Raw genomic sequence first — 24,832 nt, forward strand, 5'->3', positions numbered from 1 at the left:
GGTAAATAGAAATACTAATGCGTGAATACTGGTACCAAAGCCTGGACATTCTTATCTTGTTGATTTTTAAATACGAATATTTAAACTTTCAACGTAAAATATATATACACATATAATGTATTGAAAGTTTAAACATTCGTATTTATAAAAAATAAAACAATAAGAATGTCCAGAGTTAGGTACCAGTGTTCACGCATTGGTACTTCTAACTCACGTCTCATTCGCGATCACTGAAATGTACGTAAGGCCCTTCATATTTTTCGCAAGTAGCAGCCGGTCTGTTTCGCCACCACCATGTGAGACAACAAGAATAAATAATTCTACATAGAGCTTCCTTTCGACTCGACTGTTACATCGTCGCGACATAATGTCGATGGTAAAGAAATAAAAAAAAGAAAGGAAAAGAAGAAAGAGAGAAAGGAAACAACGTTACGAGCCAACAGCAATCACCGGCAGACCCCGCCAGCAATCCGACTATTTTCCCCGGGAACATGCGTTAACGATAACGCTGACCCGTGTTTCGGCTGCAGCGCGGACCTCATGCATAATTAATTAAATGGATATGCGCTTTCGATTGCAGCCGCGGCACGAGCATATACACGAAACGGCCAAGCCTTCCACTCCTCCCAGGGGGTTGGCTCGCTTCATTTAGAAAATGAAATTGCCGAGTTGCGAAGGGGGCGTGCTCCCTCCTCGCGAAACGAACATGCGCACCTCGCGCTCACCCTCATCCCTCACCTAGGTGAGCGGAGGACCAGGGCTTCGATCCTCCGCCGGAGGACTCCCCGCGATTCCTCGTATTACGAGGTAAAATGGTGGCGCTTTTTGCGTCGTCGCGTCGACGCGACTCCAAGCTTCGCGCTTTAAAGCGGACCGACTTTGTTTATCGCTGATAATCGCGCTCGCGCCCGCTCATTTTTACCTGGATCCACGATAAACATGGCGGTGACGTCTCTTCTTGGAAACGGAGTGATTCGCTACTACATCCTTTCACGTCACGAGAGAGACGACGCCGCTGACGTTCGCGAAACGATCGCGTGAATTTGGCGCGGCTACGCCAATACCGTTACCACTTCTTTGGATTGGTCTACCGCGTTTATCCGAGAAAAGATATTAATCATTGCACGCAGATATTCATTCCTTTCATCACTCTTTAAACGGTCCTAAAGATGTTCGGAATAAGAGCAAACTTCCAAATTCTAATTATCGGTACAACGATGGGGGTTGGTATCCGTTATCTTTAACTGGCTTTAGATGCAGTCTCATACAAGCCCGCATAGAAATTTCTCAAAATTTTCCAAGATGCACAGTAGATTCTAATTACAATGCTCAAATTTGTCCCAAAAATTGTCCCAAAATTGGTTATTTCACTATGATACCAACTAGGAATTCTTGTTCCAAACATGGATTCTCTGGCTAGAATCGAAACACTAATACTATGGGAACTCGCGCTTTTTTCAGTCGGTAATGTCGGTGTGCTTTTATGGTATCAAACTGGGAATCCTATTTTTGTACCAACTACTATTTCAATAGAATAAAATATGAAGAAATAAGTTTAAAATACTTTGAGTATTTTACTGAATAATGAAATTGTTTGGAAAGTCAACATATTTTACTCATATTCTAACGTAAAATGATCAGAAAAAATATTAGGAAAACTTTGGGTTTCCTCACTTAGAATCGTATGCTTGACGCATTACAACTTTAATCAGAATCTATAATTATTTTGGGAAATCGAGCTAAATCCCAAATAGATTCCAAAAAATGTTCTATGCGGAGTATTGAACCTCTGAATCTATACCTAAGATTAGTGGATTTTTGTAAACGATATACACGCGATAGAATTGAAGTAGGTAGGAAATTTCAGAAGTTCCACTCGGTCGATCGGCGTGATAAGGACAGCGGGATGGTCACGCATCCATCCTGCAAGTCTGAAGGAAGGGGTAGGTCACTAGATAGAGCGGTATTCTAGGAAGTGCGGAGAATAACCCGCTGGAACGGCCATGCGCGCCCGACTGCCATCACGGTGTCCTGCCCCTTCCCAACTTCTGCAGCGTAGAGGATAGGTCAGAGGTCGATCTCACGGAAGGAGACACTGACCACACCTGTCCCGAGATAACGTGGAACTCGTAAATTCGAAGCTATGTATTCACGAGAATACGTGGAACGACTCGGACTGGCCGACCGTGCAGGAGCGAGGATGCACAAGGGTTGTACACAGATCGCAATACGTCAATGAAAAAGTTCACAGCTACGTGATAAGCCAGATTCGTCGCGTTAAAATGGCGCCGCAATTTCACGCGCTGTCAACAGCGGAATATTCGGGGAGAAAAGAAGAGACGAAGACGAGATGGTGCGAAACACGGAAACCGTGCCTCGGCGAACGAACGAGCGAGCGATGTTCGCGCAAAGAGACAAGGACGCGCGCCAGCAACCCCAACAGCGAAGGGACCAAATACGTCGGCTGTTCGTGAGAAAGACAGCGGTCGGCGCGGATGCACACGGAGGAGAGTCAGACCAGGGGTTGGGGAACGCGGAATAAGGAGGAGAGCTCCAAGTGACTCAAAGCGGCGAGACGGAGAAGCGAAGAGAAAGAGAGAGAGACAGAGAAAGACAGAGAGACGGAGAATCGTCTGGAGAGCTTGAAATTAATGAAAAATATCAAGATACGGGGAGAAGGAAAGAAGCGCGCGCGGGAGCTGAAATGTAGACACGACTCCTAGAGAGAGGAGGACACAGCACAAGTGGCCGGACGGAGAAGGAGAAACGGTGAGGAAGAGTGAGCGACCAGAGAGGGATTGAGAGGGAGAGAGAGAGGGACTGCTCCGATGAGTAGTCGATGAGGAAGGCCGCCACTGTCGGAGCACTCTGGCAGAGGCGTTACCATAGTCGTGCTTCTCATTGGTTGTGCACAGACTGGTCTGGTTACCACCCATCGCAGGCGCAACCAGAAAAAATGTGGTCCCCTCCAGAAGGAGGAAAGCACGCGAACAAGGAGCCAGGAGGTGGCTGACAGAGACGGGCTGAAAGACAGGAAGTGAGAGAGAGCGAGAGCAAGTGAGCGCGAGACAGAGAAAGAAAGTGAGAGAGAGCGAGCACGAAGAGGTGGAGGTGGAGGTGGAGGAAGAGGAAGAGGAAGAGGAGACTACGAAGAAGCCAAGCAGGAGCTGGTTTCGAGCACTATACAGGACTGCGAGTCCTGTATGCGTTTGGCAACCCCGCCCGAGGGTTGACTCCCGGGTACCACCGGCCTTTGGTGCCGCCATCACGGTAACCAAGAAACCCCCTTTCACCCTCCCATCCCGATCGCACCTTCCCGCTTCTCTCCGCCACCCTCCCGATGGTTCTGCGAAGAATCGCGAGACGCGGAGCGAGACCCGGATTCTATCCCTCATGCTTTTTAAAAGTAAGTCCCTCGGGAAGATGGCAGCGCTTTTGGGAGATCTGATTTAATATACGTGAATTCTTATCGATCTTGATTGGGTCGGACTCTTTTTCCGTCCAACCGCGCAGTAACAAATGCGCTGCGTACAAATTAAGTGAACATTTTCCCAAATGCGACAGCGATTGGGATCCAAGCCCAAGATTTTGGGTCCTCTCTATATAGGAAGGATAGACATTCAATCTAAGAAAATATCTTTTAATGTCTATTGATATCCATCGATTTCTAAGCCATGCAATTATGTCAAATTCATATGCGGTGATATGGACGTTTTATTGCAAATTCAATTATGTTATTTTTAAATGTGTAAGTGTATAATTTGATTAAAGCTCTTTTTACACATTTCTTGTGATTTGAAATCACGTTATTTAATATATTTTAAAGAGATTTATAAATTATAATTTAATACGTGTTAAATGGCACAGCTTAAAATGGTAAAAAACATATAAAAAAAGATTCAGGCAAAATAACACACTTAAATTTGTAATTTTTTTTGAACATCATAATGAAAAATGATAAAACAATGAACAAATAATGAAAGTAACATTCGATAGCATCTTGGTGACACTCAAAAATTTCTTTATTAAAATGTAAAAACTTACATATTTATCGGGCAAATGTTGTATAGCAAAATTTTAGCATTTCGAAATGTTATGTCGTGCCACTATCGTTGTTTTTCTTCGATTATCTTTAAAATATTTTTGTCTTTCTCGTTATAACTCCATTCCTTCTAGTGCTCTCGTGATCGCAGGTAAGCGCGGTAAAGGGTTTAGAATTTTAGTTGTAACTCCACGTCGTGACGAAAAACAGCGCAGGAATGTGTTTACTTGCAGTCAGTTTCTATGGACGGACTTGAGGAATGTCGTATGACATCCTAAGCTTATTTTTCGACTTTTTACGAACGCGAATGAGTTTGATACCATCAAACGACGGTTAGGTATTGGGCACACAAACTGCGCAAATTTTTGTTGAAATTCCTGTTCACGGAGAACAGTTAAGAATAACATATCCATCCGCTGATATATCCCCGGATATTGCGATTAACTACTACAAATTTAGTTCTATCTTATCACGACGCGCATTTACAATTCTCGAAGCTATCTTAAAGGTTGTGACAATACATAGAAATAGTATCTTTTAGATATACTTTTAGATGTATTTTTTAAAGTTTTAGTTTACTCATTGATAAAATTTTGATGGAAATTTGAATTAAACTCATAATCACCAAAAATAATAATCGAGATACGAGAAGAAATTGCGATACACACGCTAAAAAAAGTCGACATCCCATACGACACAGAGTGTCGTGATTATTACGACATATTTTCCGACATTTGTGGCATAATATCAGCCGAATCTTAGACATGTCGTATCGCGATATAAGATGCGCACGATTTCCTTTAAATCGTCATTAGACTTACGCTGGTGCGGATGCAACGGCTTCGACTCTCCCATACACACACATACACACACGTATCACTGCTGGTAATTACGGCATCGCGATGCAACCTCACCTTTTCCTTACGCGAGCGTGGAATTTCCCTTAAAGCCGCGGCACGGCTTTCCCGCGGTGCGGAAAGGGCGTTGACAATGTCAATGACACGGCTCGTACCGGGGAAAACGTAGGTAGGAAATAGCGGTCGTGCACAACATAGCGTCACGAAAACGTCAGGTATCACGTTGGATGAATCGAAACGAGAGGAGGCGCTTTTTACTAACGTCCAAGCCCATCGACTTCGTCAAGATCCGATCCGATTGCCGGGCCGCCGTGACGGTAACGCTTTCTATCGATCATCAGCGCGTGCCAGCGATTTCCAACGGTGCTAGTAATGTTCTTTTCCGACGAACAAATAATACCACCGATCACCATCGAGTTTATGCACTACTTCGCGAAATGGTAAAAATGCCAAGTGCCTTCGAAATATTTGATTGCTCGTTGCGCAAATAACAGAATTTGTACGTACACTGAGGGGAAAAATATCTAAAAAAAAATATTTATTCAATGGATACTGTAATCACATATTTTTGTTTATACTAATATACACTTTTGTATACTGAGAAAAAATTTCTTTCAAATGAGAAAGTACATATTTTTCTGAAACTATTACTCTACTTGAAAGTAGTTGTTTATTTTACATGGAAAAACGTATGCTTACATTAAGCAAATTTTGAGTGAATAAATAAAAAAATTTCAGTTGAGATTATCAGAATTCTGTTCGAGTTAATCAGTATTTAAACAAAAGAATATAGATTTAAGTAAATGTGTCCGACGAATAAATATTTTCTATTTTTCAGATATTCTTTTCCTTCAGTGTTTAGTCAGCTTCAAGCGGTTAAATGGAATTTTCCTACTATGTTTGATAAGATATTTTTTAATATATCAAAATATATAACATTTCCAATAATAAAAGTAAAAACGTTGATTAAAAGTAGTAGAAACATTCCACAAAAATGAGGAAAGCCTCATTTTAATGTAAGATACTAAGAGTCTTCGAGTCAGTTAATGAAGGGTTAAAACTCGTGGAGCATAAAAAATGTTCCTAAAATTGCATATACTCCGACGATTTCAGATTATATTCATTACGTGAAATAATTCGAGTAATGCTTTTGAACTCTTTTTGGATAACGGTATCGAAATCTAACGCACGAGCCACGGATTTAGAACTAGTCGTCGGCTTTTTACCGCGTAGCCTCTCCAAAAGAAGACGTAGGAGGATTTCCTTCTATCCCGGTATATTGCCCTTTTTTATTCGGCGTTTTCAAAGCCCGTGACGAAAAGGCGGCCACTGATGTTACGAATCCGATTTTCACGCTAAGATTATATAGTTTATCGTCGGCGTTTCTGGATCTAGGTAAACCGTTCTGAGATCCGACCGATCGCGCAAATTAACTGTAATATCATCCATCATGCTCAACTAGAACGATGGGAACGATGAGGTGAATTCAACTATAAAATGAAAGAAGAATCGTGGACCGCAAATTTGCCAAATATTTTTCCAATCGTCGAGAAAAACAAGAATTATGTCATCTTCGAGCGTCACAGTTACTCTTGTGTGCGCATTCTTTCGTGAAATATGCATGGATGATTCGTGACATGTGACACGTTGTGTGCATCTGCGAGCCACTGTCGATAGCTGACTGCCGCGAGTTTAATCCCGGCAACAGACGCATAGTTCAATGGCAAGTAGACTATTTCAAGCGTAACGCGGGGGCGATGGTATGGCCAAGGGTAGAATTAAGCATAGTCATATTCGCAATTAGAACACGGCCTAAGTTCCCTCGTTTGCGGATTTTGCCGCGTAATCTCTCGCGCTCGGTCCGTCTCGGCTGTCCTTCCTCCCTCGTACAGGGGAATCCCTTTTTCCCGTGACTCGGGATTTTTCTCATCCTCGAGATGATCGTTAAACGAGTGATCCGCCTTATCATACATTCCGATGAAACCGCACAAATACTCTGTCTCGTTGGCGAGACAAAAGTGTGATTATTCCTCATTATTCAATTCATAATTACTATTTCATTCAAACCTCAGTTAAAGTTTTCTTTCTTTGTAATTATTATTGATTTTACTGTGTGGATGTATATATGTTTGCTACGTTATCAAATTTTTCTCTTAACATATGCGGCTTTTAAATTATATCAAGCGTATACGTTGAATTAAAAATTGAAAGCAGGTAACAAAGATGTCTTTGAGATTGTCATTCTATTTCCCCTTTAACTAACGAAGCAATCAAGCGTCCCGTGAATAATATTAATGAGGGTCGTGGATTAATTCAGTTCTTGTTGGCGGATTACCCGAATCTTTTAAAAAGAGAATCGGGAATCAAGCGGAGACAGCAAGAACCTCGTCCTTTTCTCTAATCCCGGGGATGAAATTCGCAAATTACTCACGAGATGGGGACGAAATTCGCGCGCGATTATCACGAATTCTTCATTATCTCACGTGGAAAATAAGAGAATAATAACAGAGAAAGAGAGAGAGAGAGAGAGAAGGGGGAAGAGGAAATAACTTAAATAAATTACAAAAGCATCTGAAGCTGTAATTAAGCGACGAAGAACGAAATATGTTGAAAAGGGGATGATCTCAAGAAATGACTTTTCGAAGTTACGTCAAACACAAACATATAATGTTGTCCGGACGATTTAAAATTCCGCCGGTGTAAAAACTGAAGAAAAGGGAACAGACAGGTAGAGCCAGGAAGGAACAAAATCGTTTTGTAGCGGCGAACAGTAGCAGTATCCTTTCGACCGAAGGATCCGCCCTCCGTCCTGCGTCTACTACTATTCTCGCTGCCCCCGCCGTGTTGAGAGATCCTTTTTTTCAGCACGCCTCGTTTCTTTTCGTCGCTCCTTAAATTCATCCTTGCCCTGGCCGCGGCTGTAAAGGCGCGCGCACGGGTGCTTTACGAGTGTGAATAGACGGCCGTCCAATTATGCGGCTTAATTTAAATGGGATAATTGCGTCCAAGACTCGAGAGCGGCGTCCTGCATTATGCTCGCGTGGGATATATTCATGTGTGTATGCCGGGGTGTGTTTTGCGCGCTAGTATGTGCGCATACGTGTAATTGGATCGCTTAGAAATATTCTTTGGGCTTAGCAGCTTCCGTGCGATAACGCGGCGAACATCAGCATCAGTTTCGTCAGTTTTTAACGCAAAAGTAACAAGATGTAATTTATCTTGTTCTTTAACAAAATACTAAATAAGTCATGCTAAAATGAAAAGAAAAACACATAAGATATGTAATAAAAAAAAAATAGAAACGCATACGAATAAAATTAATGCAATAAAATGATTAATTCGATTACTCACAAATGAAATGATCTTAAATAGGTATAATTTGCTGTTTGAAATAGATAAAATAAACAATAAAACTTGTCAATTAGAGTTGAACGTATGTTAATTGTAACGGATGTTAATTGCTAAATTTACATATATTTGACGATGTAAATGCACGTGCAATATTGTCTTGAGCCTTGAGACAAATTGAATTTTTCTTATATTTATTCTCTTTTTCCACACCCTAACTGGAATTTTATTTACACTGAAAAAGAATACCTGAAAATTTATTTATGGGATATAAAGTTTATTCACAAAAATAAATATTTCTCAGTATATTAATTTTTGTGTTGCGAAAAGTTAATTTAAGATTGATTATTAGAAAAATTCAGTTTGACAAGGAATATATATTAGAAGCGTATTGTTGGGCTCAAGATAATCGTGGCACGTGCATTTACACTGTCAAACAAATGTAAATTTTGTAGCTAATATTCTGCATCGGCTCTGATTGGCTAGTTATTCGTGTTGGTTAATTCGTGTTGGTATATTATCATCTGGCTCATAGAGCCAGATGATAATATATGATGAGTGAAATAAACAGAATTATGTTTTCGAGTGCGATTCAGTAGCCTTTACATGCGCGTTATTCCGCATTCGTCGGTGACTATATTGAAGCGAGACGGGTATTTCGAAATTGCAGGAAACCTCCCGATTTTCGTAAGCATTGTGGAATGCTAAGATCGCCGCGATCGCCGTGACGCCCGGTGGTATGTCTGGACAGTCCGTCGTCTCCTCGAGGGAGACTCGTGCATTTTTCAGGATCCACGGGCTTCACGGGCGTACCTTTCGGCACGATCTGCAAAGGGCTTCCTGGAAAGTCCTCGTCGGCGAGGACCCCGCCAGCGTTCCACGGAAGATGAACTTTATTATCGCGAAAGAGAGGCAGAGCGCGAGAAGATCGCGATATGAGCAAGAATTCGCTAATTATGTAATTATCAGGAACAGAAACCCAAGGCTTATCATCAAGCACTCTCCTGGATTATGATAGTTATGCTCTTTAAACCGACGAATGTGCATCCGACCTGGCTAAATTGTTAGCTGATACAATCATTATGTGTATGTAAAAACCCATCATTATTTTTATTATTTCGTAACTCCCGTAATCTATGCCGTAGTCCGTGCAATTAATATACTCTCGGTATTTTTCCTTGAGAAAAGCAACTACAACACTATGTCAGTTGTATAGTTAATCATAGTTAGCGCATCTCTAGAATTTAACTAGTCGTTATTGTCTACATGGCACGGCGATGATTCCACGTGTAGGGCCAATTACCAATTGCAGCGACTTAATGCAATCAGTAAATTGGCGCCAATGTCGCGGTCGACTGCTTTCCCACAAAGTTTCGAGCGGTAGATCGACCCAATTACGCGTTAAAGCGATAATTGCTGAATTTATCGCCGGCGCAGCTCCGTCGCCGCGCCGGCCAAGCGATCTCCTCCATTGGCCTGAGACGAGCTATTAATTGTCTAATTATCGTTAATGCTGACCCTCCGACGAATCATCCCCATCCCGGCCGCGATTCTTCCACGGGGCGTTCAGCCTGTACCGGCTATGTATCTCAGATGTCACTTCACGCTGATGTTTTTATTAATCAATCAAACACCGAACATTAAATAAAATACTTTTGCGACACAGTATCCATTTTAGCACGCTTAAAAAGTACAATACTTTTAGGATAATATTATTATGATTACAACTTCTTTTTTTGGAAATGTTAAATTTATTTTTATCAGTGTTAAAATATATGAAAAAAATATAAATAAATAATATAAATATTCGAACAATCCAAAGAATGTGCGCAATCACCGAGTTAGATCGTTCTATTGAACATTGAGAAAAAAATATTTGGTATTTGTAACTATATGATCACATAGAGAGAGAGTGAGAGAGAAAGAGAGAGAGAGAGAAATAATTAACCTTATATGCATGTTATCGCTAGCATTTTCGTATTAGAACAACCAAAAAATATTGAATTTTGGTTGGAAAATAACTGTAATTTTAGTTGAATCAACAATTTTTTCTCTTTTTGAATTTTTCTTTCAAAATTTTTGTCTCAGTGAATATTTCGACATTTCATAATTACTAAAAGTATTGCGCAGCTATTCCTAATTAGTTAATGAACATCGTGATGAAAGAGTGTCTTGAATGAGTCATCGGTAATCGATGCCGGTTATAAAACTATCGGGATACCCGTTCATACTTCCCTCGAGCCTGGTGCTACTTGGTCGCAGCCGACAATCGGACTGCCCATCGCGGTATTAATTCGAGATAGGCGAATTAGAAATGCTAATTCCGTCCAGAGGTAAGATGATGAGTTTTTGCACGCCGCGGTCGACTCCGGGAAGAACTGCGCCTCGCACTCGTTTCAAATTAGTCGCCCGCTGCATGAAAGTCCGCGAACGAGAGTGGACCCGATAGAAAGAGAGAAAGGGCGTAGGAGATGAGAGCAAGGAAAGAAAGAGAGAGAAAGGCAGAAGGGACGCGAGGCGCATTGAAGGAGAGAAGACCATAAGGAAGAGACGGCGGACGGAGAGAAGGAAGCCGATGCGCGGCCTCTGCGAACATCACAAAGCACCCGGCCAAGACTCTCCGACCACCCTTTTGCTTTATTTTACTTCGTTTTTAATTCCTCCCAATTCCACTGTCAAGCCTCACCGGCGCGGAACGGCGCGGCGTGGCGCACGAAAAACGCGGAGACGCACCAGGACGCTCGCAATTTCTCCTGTTAATCGCTAATTCAACTTAAAGTCGAGTCCACGGTCTTGACATTTATCACACGATGTTTCTATTCGACGTTCTCGTCACTAACATCCTTTCATCGTCATGTGACGACTGAGGGATACTCTTTGAGTAATACCTATTGTTATACGCAAGAATTAGGTAGCGTACAAATATTAGATTAGTGCCAAAGATTTTTCATTTTTCGTATTTTAATTTATGACCGTAATTTATAATAATTATTTATCTATGTAATTATATATAGAAATGTAATTAAATATAGTTACATAGATACCAAATATTTTCTTCAGTGCATTAAATTCTCGTAGATGGTTTAGATATTAAAAGGAAATCTCTTCTCGCGTTAGATGTTTATAGAAAAAGACCAAGCCTATATTGTTCATTTTATTCGTAAAAATGATTGATCCTCTGAAATTATATAATTTCGTTTTCTGTTTTATTCGACAAACACGACCAAGTTTTAGCACCAATTTAACACATTCACACGCACCCTGATGGCAGATAGCAAGAATTGTTCGCGATTTTCCCGACTGCATTTCTCGAACATCACCTATTTCTCCGATTTTTCTGGGTCCGTGGAGTGACCTAACTGCTTACCCGGAAGAGCCGTATAATATAGAAAGTAAGCCGTATATAATGAGAAGTATAAATCTTTATTAATTGCTTGGAGCGCGGATTTTAAAGATTGACTGACTGTCCTGCTAAATGCGCAGCTTGTACGCGGAAATAGCAATTTCTCCGATTGAACGAGCAATTGCGCCAACGTAATGAAATTTCCTTTTACGATTCTTCCCCGAGCGAGAAGCTCGCCGTCGATGGCGAGGTAGTTTTGAACTGCCCCGCCTCAGTCTCGTCGCGGCTTATCGGGTCACGGCATATTGTTTCGACTCGAATTCAATTTCTTTCAGCGTAACGCGCGGACCATGAAGAAATAGGACGACCAGCTGGCTCGAGAACGAGAAATCGCTAACCTACCTACCGATGGGATCTTCTCGTTCCTTCCGCCCTCGCGCGCACCCGGACGCACACGCACATCCCGTAGACGTAGAGTGCTAATGTCATTATAATGGCCCGTCAAGGCGACCAGTCATTTGTCTCAAAATTATCAAAAATAAAGGATCCACGCGAAACGGACGAACTTTCGGCCGCCCGTGCCGCCAGTTCTATCGGCTCGAATTCCACGCTTTTCGCCGTATGTGAGAATTCACGAAGGATCCACACATCTAGGAACACACGAGAGGCACGAAGAAGTCGCACGATAAGATAACGATATATTTTCGACGTCCGGGGCACTAAAAAAAAACAAAAAGAAAAAAATTGTTCGAATCATGTGAAGAACGAGTTTCCGAAGCGAACAACCGGGTTGAAACTCGTATGAACCATTAATGACACTTTAATGAATACTCTTTCCTGCAGTTTTCTAACTCCTTGCTATCCCTTCCTCTCTCTCTCTCTCTCTCTCTCTCTCTCTCTCTCTCTCTCTCTCTCTCTCTCTTTCCTTTCCCGCACTGTTATTTCTAAAGAGTATTTTTGGATCGGAATCATAATTTCGAATACGTCGATAGCAGGTTCGCGTGTCGGTCAGATGGACCGAGAATGGACAAGGGACAAGAGGACAAGAAGGGGACAAATGGGCTCGCATTTTCGGCGACAAACAGGATTACAGGCATTTACGTTTTCATGCACGATCCTCCGCGACAGCTGTTATCGATACGCGATGCGGTGATCGACGCTGAATCCGCGCGACAACTTGTATACTTCCTTCCCTCCCCCCTCCCCCCACTCGGTTCTCAAAATGCCCGATTGCTCATTGGGCCAGCTTACACGTCGCCAAAAAGTTCATCGGTGAACATATCTCTCTTTCTCTCTGTCCCTGCCTTTCCTCCCCGTGTGCCGTTCGTGGAACGACGTTTCCAATTCGCGTCGCGGTGATTTTTTGTAATTAATCTTCAGACCTCGCAAGGGAGGAACGCGAAGTCGAAGAGGGAAAGGGAGAAGAGACGGAGAGGGATCCAGTGAGACACGATGCCTGGAATAAACGAACGGGTAAATAAAAGTAAAGGAGGGAGAGAGGGGGAGGCAGGATAGAGAGAGTGACAGGGAGACGAAGAGGGGTATAGAGGGGAGATCGAGAGCGAGGGTGAGAGGGCAGGACGAAGACGGGAGCACGGAGACCAGTCTGCCGCGGTGTATCCGCTTTTTGCGGGCGTCAGATGACAGTCGCTTATTTACCGGGGCCCCGCGGCCATCTTGCTGCGATCCGAGTTAAGGAGGAGGCCCTACGCGCGTAAGGAAAAAAAAGGGAAAGAAAAAAAAGAGGAAGGAGGGAGGTTTAAAGCGAGGCGATGAATACGGACTCGGCTAGAATTAATCGATCGCTCATCAATGTCCGCGGGAATCCCGAACGAAGAGCGAACGACGAAGATGGCGGTAGGAAGAACGCGGCGGGAGAGGAAGGAGATTGCGCGTCGATCGAAATCGCGTGTTGCGATTCCAAGAGTGTTCCGATTGCGAAAAAACGCATCCTTTGTCTCGCGACGAACAAGAGAAATAGAGAGGAGAGGAAATTCGTCGGAGCCTCAGGGAAAATAGATGGAACACCAGGATGACCTGTACGGGGAAAATATACACGAAAAAAAATTTTGTTGGATTGACCAATCATCTGGCGAAATATGAAACGAATCAGAATTTCAGTTGAAGTTACTATAATTTTGTTCAAGTTAACAAGGTTGCTGGTTAAGCAGAACTTATATCTGTTCAACTTGAACAGTTCATAATAGTTGATTAATCAAAATTTTCTTTTATATATTACAACAAAATTTTTATAATCTTGGACCATATAGAATTATGATTAAAATTATTATGATTAAAATTATTATATGTATTTAAAAATATTATGCACGTTTGACTTTTCATTACAAACCTACTGTAATTACTTGAATGTTTTTTATATCGTACCAAGAAAATCGTCAAACTATTTCTATAGTAATTATAGTAATAATAGTAATGTATGTGCTGCAACTTTTAATATAGTCCAGCTTTGTAAAAGCATTGCAAGAAGAAATATAAATACATTAACTTAATTTTTACTATAATATTTTTTCTTCGTGTCCAATAATTGAACATTGACCAATAAATGAACAGTTTACAGTATTTATTATAATATTAATAATAATAAGGTATGTGGTATATTTTATGGTTCAAATAAGTAACTAGAGGTAACTCACAAAATAATGTTGTCAAAAAAGCTGCGTCGCAGCTTTTTCAAATATTTGTATTTGATGCTCAAGTGTTTATTTACAGACCTTAAATATTAATTTACCGGATAGCTCATCCTATCCCGTACAGTGACAAGAAAATAGAATTTCAGTAACCCGAAACTATCATAGCAAAAGAGCGTGAGCAAGTCCTTAACTCGCAAGGTCCACTTCAAACTCTGCTCTTGTATTCGAAGCGCGCTTTGCGAATTCCGGTCTTACTCGACTCTTGTTCCCCGAAGTCTCTTCCTTCGTTTGAACGCTACTTTCTAATAAGACCCGGTGGTGTACGTGATACGCAAAGGGCGCGCGGATTTCCGGGGTCTACGGGCGGCAGGCCGCGATCCGCTTAATGAGATACTCGCCGCTACCGCGGCTCCGCGCTCATTAACCGCTCGTGCACTCCGAGAGGAGTCCGGACGGGAGCCCAAGGTTATTCAATTAACGAGCCGCAAACGCGAATAAATTAATTATGCTGGCGCGTCGCGGGATAGATTAGAGCGCGCGATGTGTCTATGGGAGGAAGGTATCGCGTACGTTTCATGGGGGGATATGGCGCGCGATGCCGGCTTAATTACAATCTCTCGCTAACATGTTTCTGTTTCTAGTCAGTACCGTTTGCCGCTTCAAAAGGTACGCTCGCGCACGCCTAAAAGAGCTTCATTATTGTTCTCGTGCTTTTTTCTATCGCGTTAGTTCCACGGGCGCTACCTCGCCCCTTCGCCCCTCTGTCCCGAGATAATTTCTTAAAGCGAAGGCGCGCACGGCGATGAAACAAGGAAGCGAGTGGTTTCTTGTTGCTCTATATAGCCGTTCCACTATTTAGGTAATTATATCGGTAAATTAACGACGATACGACCATATGCACGATAAACAATAAGATGAATAGAGACGAGTGAATTTTCGATTTAACTTCTTTCTTCAACGATGCAAAGAAGATGAAGCGAGAGTTTTCATTGTTATCTCGGACGTGTAAATTATTTCCGTGTAAATTTGCGAAATGTGCGAAATTTATCAATTCGCGGCAGAACAATTTATCGAAAGTCGTGTCCTCACTCCGAGGACACGACTTTATCTAAATTTCCGGGGCTGAAATGACCGCGTAAAACTTATACGCGTCCAAGGATATATAATATTCGTTCAAATTACTTCTGTGCCGTTAAAATACTCCGACTGAGCTGCGCTAATTAAGTGCAAGAGAGATATGCGGGGCGCCGAATGGAAGCGAAGAAAATAGAGCACCCTGGCAATGTATCTGGGATACATCCTGTCATTTGTCATTTCAGGTTTGCGCTTGACTCGTCAGCTTCTCCCCCATTGTCTGCGCTACGGAGATAGTTTTGTCCTCAGGGAGAAGCGTATCGCGAAATCGGCGACACTCGCATCACTCGAAGATCGTATCGCTGATTTCCCGGCGAGTTTCGCGCAAACTCCGAGATCGCGACACGGTTCGACCGCATTGCCGAATCCTCAGCTTCGCTCAGAGACGAGGAAGAAGCTTTCCGAGGTCGAGAGTGAATGGCAGAACCGCAGTGCCTGCGCGACGGCATTCTACTTGTAACTTAATTCCTGTCTTTTAAATGCGTCTGATTATCTCTCGTTCTTTTTTTCGCGAATTTTCAAACGACTTTCTTTCTGGAAGAAAACTCTGCAATTTTAAGCAATCAATTAAAAGTTTTCTAAACAAATTTTTTATTTATGTTATTTATTATTATTAAAATTCGCCATTAAAGACAGAAATGGATATAGTCATCTTGCAATTTTTCATGCCAAAGTATACTTCGTTTGCTTCCATTCGTCGTATTTTAACGGGCTTAATGATCAATTTCTCAGCTGCACCGTATATTGCGCTTGTTAATAATACGGCAATGTTTAACAAACATTCCCTAGACAAAACCGCGACTCGCTCTGTCAAGATTAACGCTCGCATGCGGGTCGGTCGCAGTACGAATTAGGGAAAAAACTTGATGGCCCTGGCATTTGTAAGGATTAGAAAGAAAATAAGTAAAAACGGCAGCTTAACCCTCGACATTGGTCGCACGACGAAAATCTGGCACACCCTAATAATCCGGGGCGATTTCTCAAAAGACGATCTCGCGCGTCCTTTTTGCATTTGGCATTAATTTCCCTCGTTGCACAATCAAAATTTCTCAATTTCGTTCCTTTTCTTTCAAACCTACTAGCACGCGTTCATTAACCACAAAATATAGATATATTTGCAAAATTTTCTACTCTTATTACGAAATATATTAATTTCTGTTATACCTATTTTTTTCTAATCTTAAATACAATTTAATACATATATTTAAATATAAATTTCAAAACTTTTAAAAATATATCTTTTAAAAAATCTTAAAATATAATACAGTATATACTCAAATCGAAATTTTGATTCCATATTAATCCTGAAAATTTCATCAAACTTGAAAGATTAAAAGGGAAACTCGAAATATAACACTATACAGCTTATTGTTCTTTCTCGATATTGGAAACAGACTAAAAAAAAATAATTATTTCAGAAACATTTAATATTTGATTATCTTAGTATTCTCTATCTGTATTTCATTTTTATTTTTAATTTTAACAAGCAATGTATTAATTATAGAAATTACTCAATTGCAGATAGAATACATGAGAGATAAGCAAATATTATATAATAAAAATTAACGAATAAATAGATAAAAAAAAGCAACACATTTTTATTCTCATAATCTCATTTTTTTTCTTTTGACGTTGGAGATCTTGATAAAAAATCTTAAGTTCTTAAAAGAGCTGATAAAGAAGAAGCTGTAAAAATAAAGATAATAATTGTGTCCAATAATGCTGCTTGTCAATAGAAATTTAAATTTAGATTCCGTATAATACAAAGATAAACACAAATAAAAAAGGAGTTAGCAAATCCAAAATAAGATTTGCAAGCCAATGAGCATTATTAAACGAATAAATCAACATTTGCAAGATTTATATTATATTCTAAAACTGGTGTGTATTCATAGTTCAAATTATTTACAATTTTTTATTAAAACCATAACTAATTATAGATTTGTATTCATGGATAAGCATCCGATTGTTTGAATCAAATATTTCTTCTTGTATGAAATAAATACAGATATAAGTTAATGAATAACTAGAAATTCATGAAACTATAATCTATCAAATAATGACGAACTATGAATGCCAGCTTAAATTTCGACTCAAAATAATTTTGTTCTCGCTAAGTTCTTTAAAATTAGACTTATAATCAGTTATTTTTACACACCTGGAAGTATATGATGTATCGTTGCCCACCTTTCGGTGTCCTGATTTCCGAATTCAGCAAACTGTTCTCGGTTGCTCCATCGTGGCACTCCGAATTCTCACTTGTAGCACTGATATTAACACTGACACTCGCGCAGATATAACGATTCGATTGAACAAATGTATGTTAATTAATGCCGACCAGAATTCAATTAAATATTTCAAGAATCAGCGAAATATTTTACTCACTCAACGGGAATTATAACGCTACGCGTACTACGCATCGCGATATATGTACGTCGCTCGTCGGCCCGAGACGTAATGTACACTCGGAGAAGTACGCGACGCGCAAAGGTAACTGTGACCTCTTTGAAGGTATGGAATGTTTTGGAAGTGTTGATTGTTTTGATCTCACGGCCGCTCAGTGGCGGCGCCCAACCTAGGCAACGATGACTAGTGATTGACGAGCAATTGTTTTCGTATTCTTGCGCGTTGTGTACATTTCCATGACTAAACGTTACATTACGTCACGTGCTAGCCAGCAACGTCAACTTTCGTGGACTACGTGTATCGATGCATTTATTATTCCAATTTTTCGCGTCGATTCTTATATATAAAATATAAAATCAGACTCTCGTCAGTGTCCTCTTCATTTATACGCGTTTCTCTAATTTTATATTTACGCTAATATCAGTGCTACGAGGTAGTGTCGAAAATGCCATGAGCACGGAACAGTGGATGCTGGATCGGGAAGCCCGGACGCGATATTCATATTTCCGCGACATTATATATTTCCAAGAATGTGAAAGATATTATTCATTATCCAAAATGTTTCTTTTTTTATTTTAATAAATATTTGGCAAATGTACCGAAAATAAGGAGATATTCTGAGTCGAGAATTAGATCGGTATTCAAATCATCATTATTTGGCAAATTATAGTTTTAGGAATCTAATTATTCATAAACTTGTATCCATATTTATTTCATATAAAAAATGATTGATCCGAAAAACCGAATAACAACTTATGAATACAAATCTGTAATTAATTATTCTCAATTAAAAGTCGTAAATAATTTACAATTATAAATATCAGCTTTATATTTTTATATAAATATAGCAAGTGTAGATTTTTTGTTAGTCTAATAATAATTCTTGAATGGTATTCCATTTTCTTGACGTCTGCCCACAAATTTCTATTTCTGTTTAGAATTATTGTTATTATACAGAATAAAAATTTAAATTTTTGTTGTATATAGTGTTATTGGGCATATAACTGTTATTTTTTATCTTTATATATACAATAATCTTCTTTTTACCTATTTTATATTTCCGAATCCTATCGAAATTTCTAGCGACAGTAAAAACAATCAATAATAAAAGAATTATGAATAATAAAAAAATTATTTAATATTTATTTACCTCACATATTCTATCTACAATTAAATTACATAATTAATGTTTTTGTTTGACAAAATTCGAAATAAAGATTAAATGCAGATAGAACATATTGAGATAATTGAGTTAAGTAATTCTGAAATAAGTTGTTTTAAGGCTTAACATGGAGAAAACGGTAATAAATAATATTTACATCATCAAAATAGGACAACAATTGTATAATATTATATCTGAAAATGCTCCACATTAGTCCTACAAGTTATACAAAAAATTTGCAGAATTGATATAGAATCATATTTTGAATCGAGTACATACACACAACAAACTGAATCAGTGCTTCTAAGTCATAGCGAACACATTTACCCTATGTCAAATATTAAAATTCGACGGGCCGTGTAAACCCTGTTACCTTTCGACCGGTTTACAACGAAGTTTAATTACGTGGTGCCAAGTTTGATATAGTTAGGCCCATTGAACTGCCGGCAAGATTGTTTTACGAAGTAAATGAGGCAATGATGACTCGAGGCTTCGGGACCACCTAGCAGCCTGACGAAGTCCTTCCAGGCTTGCCTTTAAACTCCTTGCAAACTAATTAACGCGCGACCAACACATGTACACACACAGGCATCTATACGTACCCTATCTTCTCTTCTTCTTGCTTGCACGCGTTGAAGCTATCGTAGACTTTTAGAAAAATTTATTAGAAATTCTGAAAGTCTGCCCCCGTAATTTAGGCTGCTACTACAGCTACTGCCATAACTCATTAGTTGTAGACATGTTGTAGCACAGTTATCATTAAAGCAATAACGCGTTTGTACCAGACATATTTCTATTATTTTTTACGCAAATATTAAATTTCGCGTGCGTTTTTAGTTCAGCATTTAATATCAAAAACAATTTATGTACGTGTTGCCGTGTATAAGTTTTATTGTGTAAATTATAAAGGAAATCACAGAAGAGAGAGAGAGAGAGAGAGAGAGAGAGAAAGAGAGAGAAAAAGATAAAGAGAGAGAGAAAAGATACAAAATAAAAATATGTTTTGTTTTCTTTTATAAAGTTATTCCGCGAAATCAATATATCGCACATATATATTATATATAAGATACAAATAGATGGATTATGCAACACCGTGTTAACGTTGGCACGCGTCTTTCCTTCTCTTGTACATGTTAAAAGCGTGACGCTACTATTAGAGTGAATTAGTGCTTCAATAAAATCAAGAGGTACACGTATATATATATATGTATATATAACGTGAAAGATCTGAGTCCGGGTCTCGAACATATTGATAACAAACAAATTGTATCTATCTAGTACATAATTACACGTTTTAAAAAAATTAAAAATATATTCTGTTATAACGAACTTTAGAAACTTTCGCATTTATATTCGTATAAGTTTTCATAAATATACAACTTCAATATCATATGAATACACATATTAAATATAAAAAAAGTCCTCGTCTCTATCTCGTCTCGTCAATAATCCGCAAAAAATCATAAATCTGCAAATGTAACATTAAATCGATAAATTCACTCTTTGCGACTCCCGCTTTTTTATCTGCGATATCCTTCTCTTAGATATCACAGATCTTTTACCATCACGCTAGATCTTTTTAACAAATATATTAGAATAGGCATGGATAGACGCAACAGCATAGACTTATACTCTTTCTTATAATCTGTCGATAACGGGCGTGTATAAGGAGGATTGAATATATTCATGTACTTATATATGTATATATGTATGTATAAAAATATCTTGCGTTAAATCAGCTATCGTTATTAAACGTTAAACGAAATTGGCTACACGGTTATGTCCGATCAGGCAGATCAGCTCGGCACCAGTTCCGTTCCTGAAACAAAAATCACATACATCTCGTGTTCAGTCTTTCTTTCTCCTCCATCTAAAACATGCAGCTGCAACAAAAGCGTTAAACACGAACAAGCAATGTTCCTTTTTTCTCTCCTTTCCCATGTTATTTTCCATTACAGAAATATCTGGCGCAGTATAATCGAGAAATTATTACTACAAATTATTACTACAATTATTAAAACATGTAACAAGACATTGTACATGTAAAGTATATCAACATCATGCGAGAGAGATACGAAATTTACGTGACAAGTGTATGTGTCGTATCGCAGCATGCGCATGTCGTAAAACAGTTATCTCTATTAATTACATAATGCATTTATGTACACATATCAAATATATATTGTTTATATATAAATATACGATATCGTGTGATAGATTCCGATATAGGAGAGTAAGTCCTTTGACTTTTTTGTTTCTGTCTGTCTCGCTATTTTTTTCTTTCCTTACGTTCCTTTGAATCCCCTACGTAAACTTTCTTTTATCCCAAAGGGAATTTTCTTTATAGAAAATAAGCCAGGCGAGTCGATCAAAGCTCACTCTGTTGTTTCATGGAGGGTGAATCGTACAAGGATTTGTATACGTATGATTGTGTATGTATGACTTTGTAGACATGCTTGTCTGTATCTGTACTCTCACGTAGAGAAAGAGAGAAAGAGAGAGTATGTGTGTGTTTATGTGTGTGGGACGAAACGCCTTACGCATGACTGACTCTCCTAAAGTATTTTTCCACAGTGTGGGCGGAATGGAGTCTACCCTTTCGTCTGTCTTCTTTCTTAGCCGTGGAATGATTTCCTAAAGTATTGCGGAAACACGAGAGCCCTAACTTGACTGACACGTGACTATGAGATTGCGACAAAAACGCTACACGTGACAAAACGTGTCGATAGTAAAAGTTTATGGATCTATTTATTTAAAAAAATCAAACAGTCTCGATTTCTTCGCACTAGGTTAGAAAAGTTATAGGAATGTAAGCTGCACAAATAAAAAATAAGTAAAATCGCATACATATAAAATTATAGATAAGCACAAGCACAATAAGCGCGATAAAAAGGCAAATTGCTACAAGTAGGATGTACTGGTAGTTTCCTGGTTGAATCATCTATGCAAGAATCACATTTCGCGATGTAGTTATCGTACAATTTTCTGCTTTGCGTTCTGTCACATAAACGGAGGAAGCAGGGATAAAAGGACGAGCGGAAGCGAAAGAAATAGTTTGCAAACCGACCACGGAAATCCTCTAGTCAATGGTGGTGTTGCTCTTGGCGCTCCTTAAAATCACATTAAGGACGAGAACGGCGCCGAAAATGACGGGACAAGGGGCGAAGGTTCCATAGAATAAAAGGACGCGATGGAGTTAACAGGAAAGGAAGATGGGATCATAGAATGACACGAAAATTAAACGGCAAAGAGTACTGAAATAAATCGATAATATCGATAACGAGTATATTGGCTGTATGTGTGTGTGTTTGTGTGTATTCAATACTTCAAAGAACCTCTTATAGACTTCACTCAATAGCTTTCTTACTGAGTCGCATCAAAATTGATTAAGTGGTACATTCTGAAAGGGACACAAGTCAAACTTCAAGATGCAATTTTCAGACGTACGGATAATTGGCTAAGTAAACCAATGCATGTAATGTATCTATCTCAACGCGACTTGATCGATTTTCGATACGCGAGAAAATTCGAGATATATTCGAAATATATCTCGGTCGATTGAGAAAACCTAATTCATTAGTGCGACTGCATATCCACCACTCGTTCGGAGAAGAGTCGCTCTTGATACGTAAAAGAAAAAATTCGAGAACGAGTAGGAAAAGAAAAACAAAGACGCGGAGAATTAATTGCACCGCGATCAATGGGATTCTCGCGTAATGCGTTAGAGGTCCAAAGCAGAAAGGACCTCTCTTTCTCCCTCTCTTTCTCCCTCTTCCCGCCACCCTCGCCCCATCACGTCTTCTTCTGTCTGTCTCTCGTCGTAGCTGACTGTGACAAATAATTACCAAGGCTTAACATAAGCCAGAGGCGGTATACTTAGCTAATAGCAAAAAAGAGCGGCAATAGCCTCGTCTCGCTACGTGCGAGCGGCGTTTACCCAGCGCGTTTACGCCATGACGGGGGGCCCGCGCGGAATAGATTTCCTCGATTCTGAATTCCACCGGCTTTCGCGCGACGCATTCGTACAACGGCCAGGAAAAACTGAAGAAACGGAGACAGTGAAGCACGAGCACAAGTATCAGCGATTCGCGTCGCGGCGCATCCACGGGCTCGCTCTCCGACTTCTCTCTCTATCTATCTCTCTCCCCTGCGGAGAGAAAAATGCACGGTGCAACGGCGCACGGATGTAAACGGCTCTGACTCCTATTGGCGAAAAATACCTATCGCTCTCTCTCTTTCCAGATGGCACGGCGCGCTTGGGCATGCTCGGGGCCCATCTTAAACGACATAATAGTCAGAGCCGGTACCGCTCTCTCGCTCCCAACCCGCCGGCCTCTCGTTCGCGGCGGGACCCCAGCTCTCGCCGCCTAACTTATACTTATTATTGCATTACCTCGTGTTCTAGCATAATTCCAGCCCGTGGAAGCTAGCGGGGAGATGATGAGAGAGCCGGGAAAAAAGTCGTAGCAGGAGATACCTTCTTTTTTACATAATTCGACCGCATAATCCGCGCCCGGAGGTCAGCGCGCGCACGGCGTAGTCGTGCGCGCACTGGTGACAGCAGGTGCATCGTCCTCTTCTTCTGCTCTCACTAACGCGAGTAACGCTCACGTTAATGTCTTCATTACGACTTCATTCATCAAACCACCGCGCCCGGCACGTTTGTTTTTCTCTCAATATTCGTTTTCATGCTGGCGATCTCGGCATGTATCGCGTGAATAACAGCTTCTGTACGTCGCGAAAAAAGTCTTTAATTTGAGGCGAGGAAGACAGGACGATTTTTTTCAATATAGCCAAGTAATGTTAGAATCATTCGGAAGTTGTCTTGGTGAAACAAGTTGTCTCGGCGTAATTCATTTTGCGACATTCTCTATTATGCGCGAAGATAGAAAAGTGTGCGTGCAACTCAGCTCGGAGCTGTGCTGAACTTAAACTGTTAGTGCAATTTCGAAAATCACGCCTCTTAAGACATTAAAATATGAAAAACTATAAAACGTAATCAATGATAGGACATTTTCAAAATAAAGCCACATGTCGTAATGTTTACGGTGATGTCGGTTTAAAATTAGCAACTAAAGGAATATTAAAAGAGAATAAAATAACCGGGAGGAATCACGCGTGGAAATAATATATGCTACTAATTTGATACACGAGCGCCTCGTTCGACACTTGGCGTTCACCTAACGTATCCACCCCTCATCTCGTGAGAACTGGAAAGGGTGGCGGCTCTCTCATGAATGTGCCGCAGAGTTTCGTGAGCTCCTTAATGAACCTAGTTCGCGAAAACCATTAATAACGAAAGGTCTCGGCGAGGAAGCGCGGACAGGAAAAGAGAAGCCGATATTCGGCGAGGGCCAAAACCGCAGATCTTCCGTGAGAAACTCCTCGAGCTCGACGACAGGCTGCTTTACGATATCCATTATTTTTCTAAAAGGCAATTGCGCTGTATGTCTCACCGAAACGTAACCGGTGAATCGCGAAGCAATGCGAAAAGAAGAGAGAATTAGCGCGAAAATAATTCGAAGCGCCTCGCGACTCGTTGTTTGTCGAGCGAATAAGGCCTTAATGAAAGCTCTTTCTTCTCAGAGAGGAAACGCGGAAAACGGAGAGATAGTCGGCTGGAGGGTGTCGACTAGTCCTAATGCGACGTATCAATATACGTGGATGGTGGTGATGGGCCAATATCGCATAAGTGGCTCGATTCGCAGTCATTTGTTACATTTTGTTCGGTCTAAGTAATTTAAGAGTCACCGTTTGCCTTCCTACTGTTCCTCTCGTCTCCTCCGTCTCCCAAGTGGAAGACTGAGTGACGAGGGGGTCGGAAGAGAAAGCGGAAACTAAGAGAGAACAAGAGAATAAGAAAGGGGAAAGGGTGAGTTAGGTTGCCTG

At 40.3% G+C, this 24,832-nt stretch overlaps 1 protein-coding gene across 10 annotated transcripts in view; it reads right to left on the bottom strand.

Annotated features, from left to right (window-relative positions):
• Positions 1-19,939: 19,939 nt before the first annotated feature.
• The window catches only part of LOC116851463 (ubiquitin carboxyl-terminal hydrolase 48-like), a 61,620-nt gene continuing 56,727 nt past the window's right edge, over positions 19,940-24,832 (bottom strand). For all 10 annotated transcript variants that reach the window (XM_032830939.1, XM_032831336.1, XM_032831111.1 and 7 more), the window contains one exon: positions 19,940-20,762. In XM_032830939.1, the coding sequence (XP_032686830.1) occupies positions 20,740-20,762 (23 nt within the window). In that variant the 3' untranslated portion in view covers positions 19,940-20,739. The remainder of the gene's footprint in view (positions 20,763-24,832) is intronic.

This window comes from Odontomachus brunneus, unplaced genomic scaffold (assembly GCF_010583005.1).
Source record: "Odontomachus brunneus isolate Ranch 3 - 2012 unplaced genomic scaffold, Obru_v1 Obru_scaffold_001, whole genome shotgun sequence".
Taxonomy (NCBI): Eukaryota; Metazoa; Arthropoda; class Insecta; order Hymenoptera; family Formicidae; genus Odontomachus; species Odontomachus brunneus.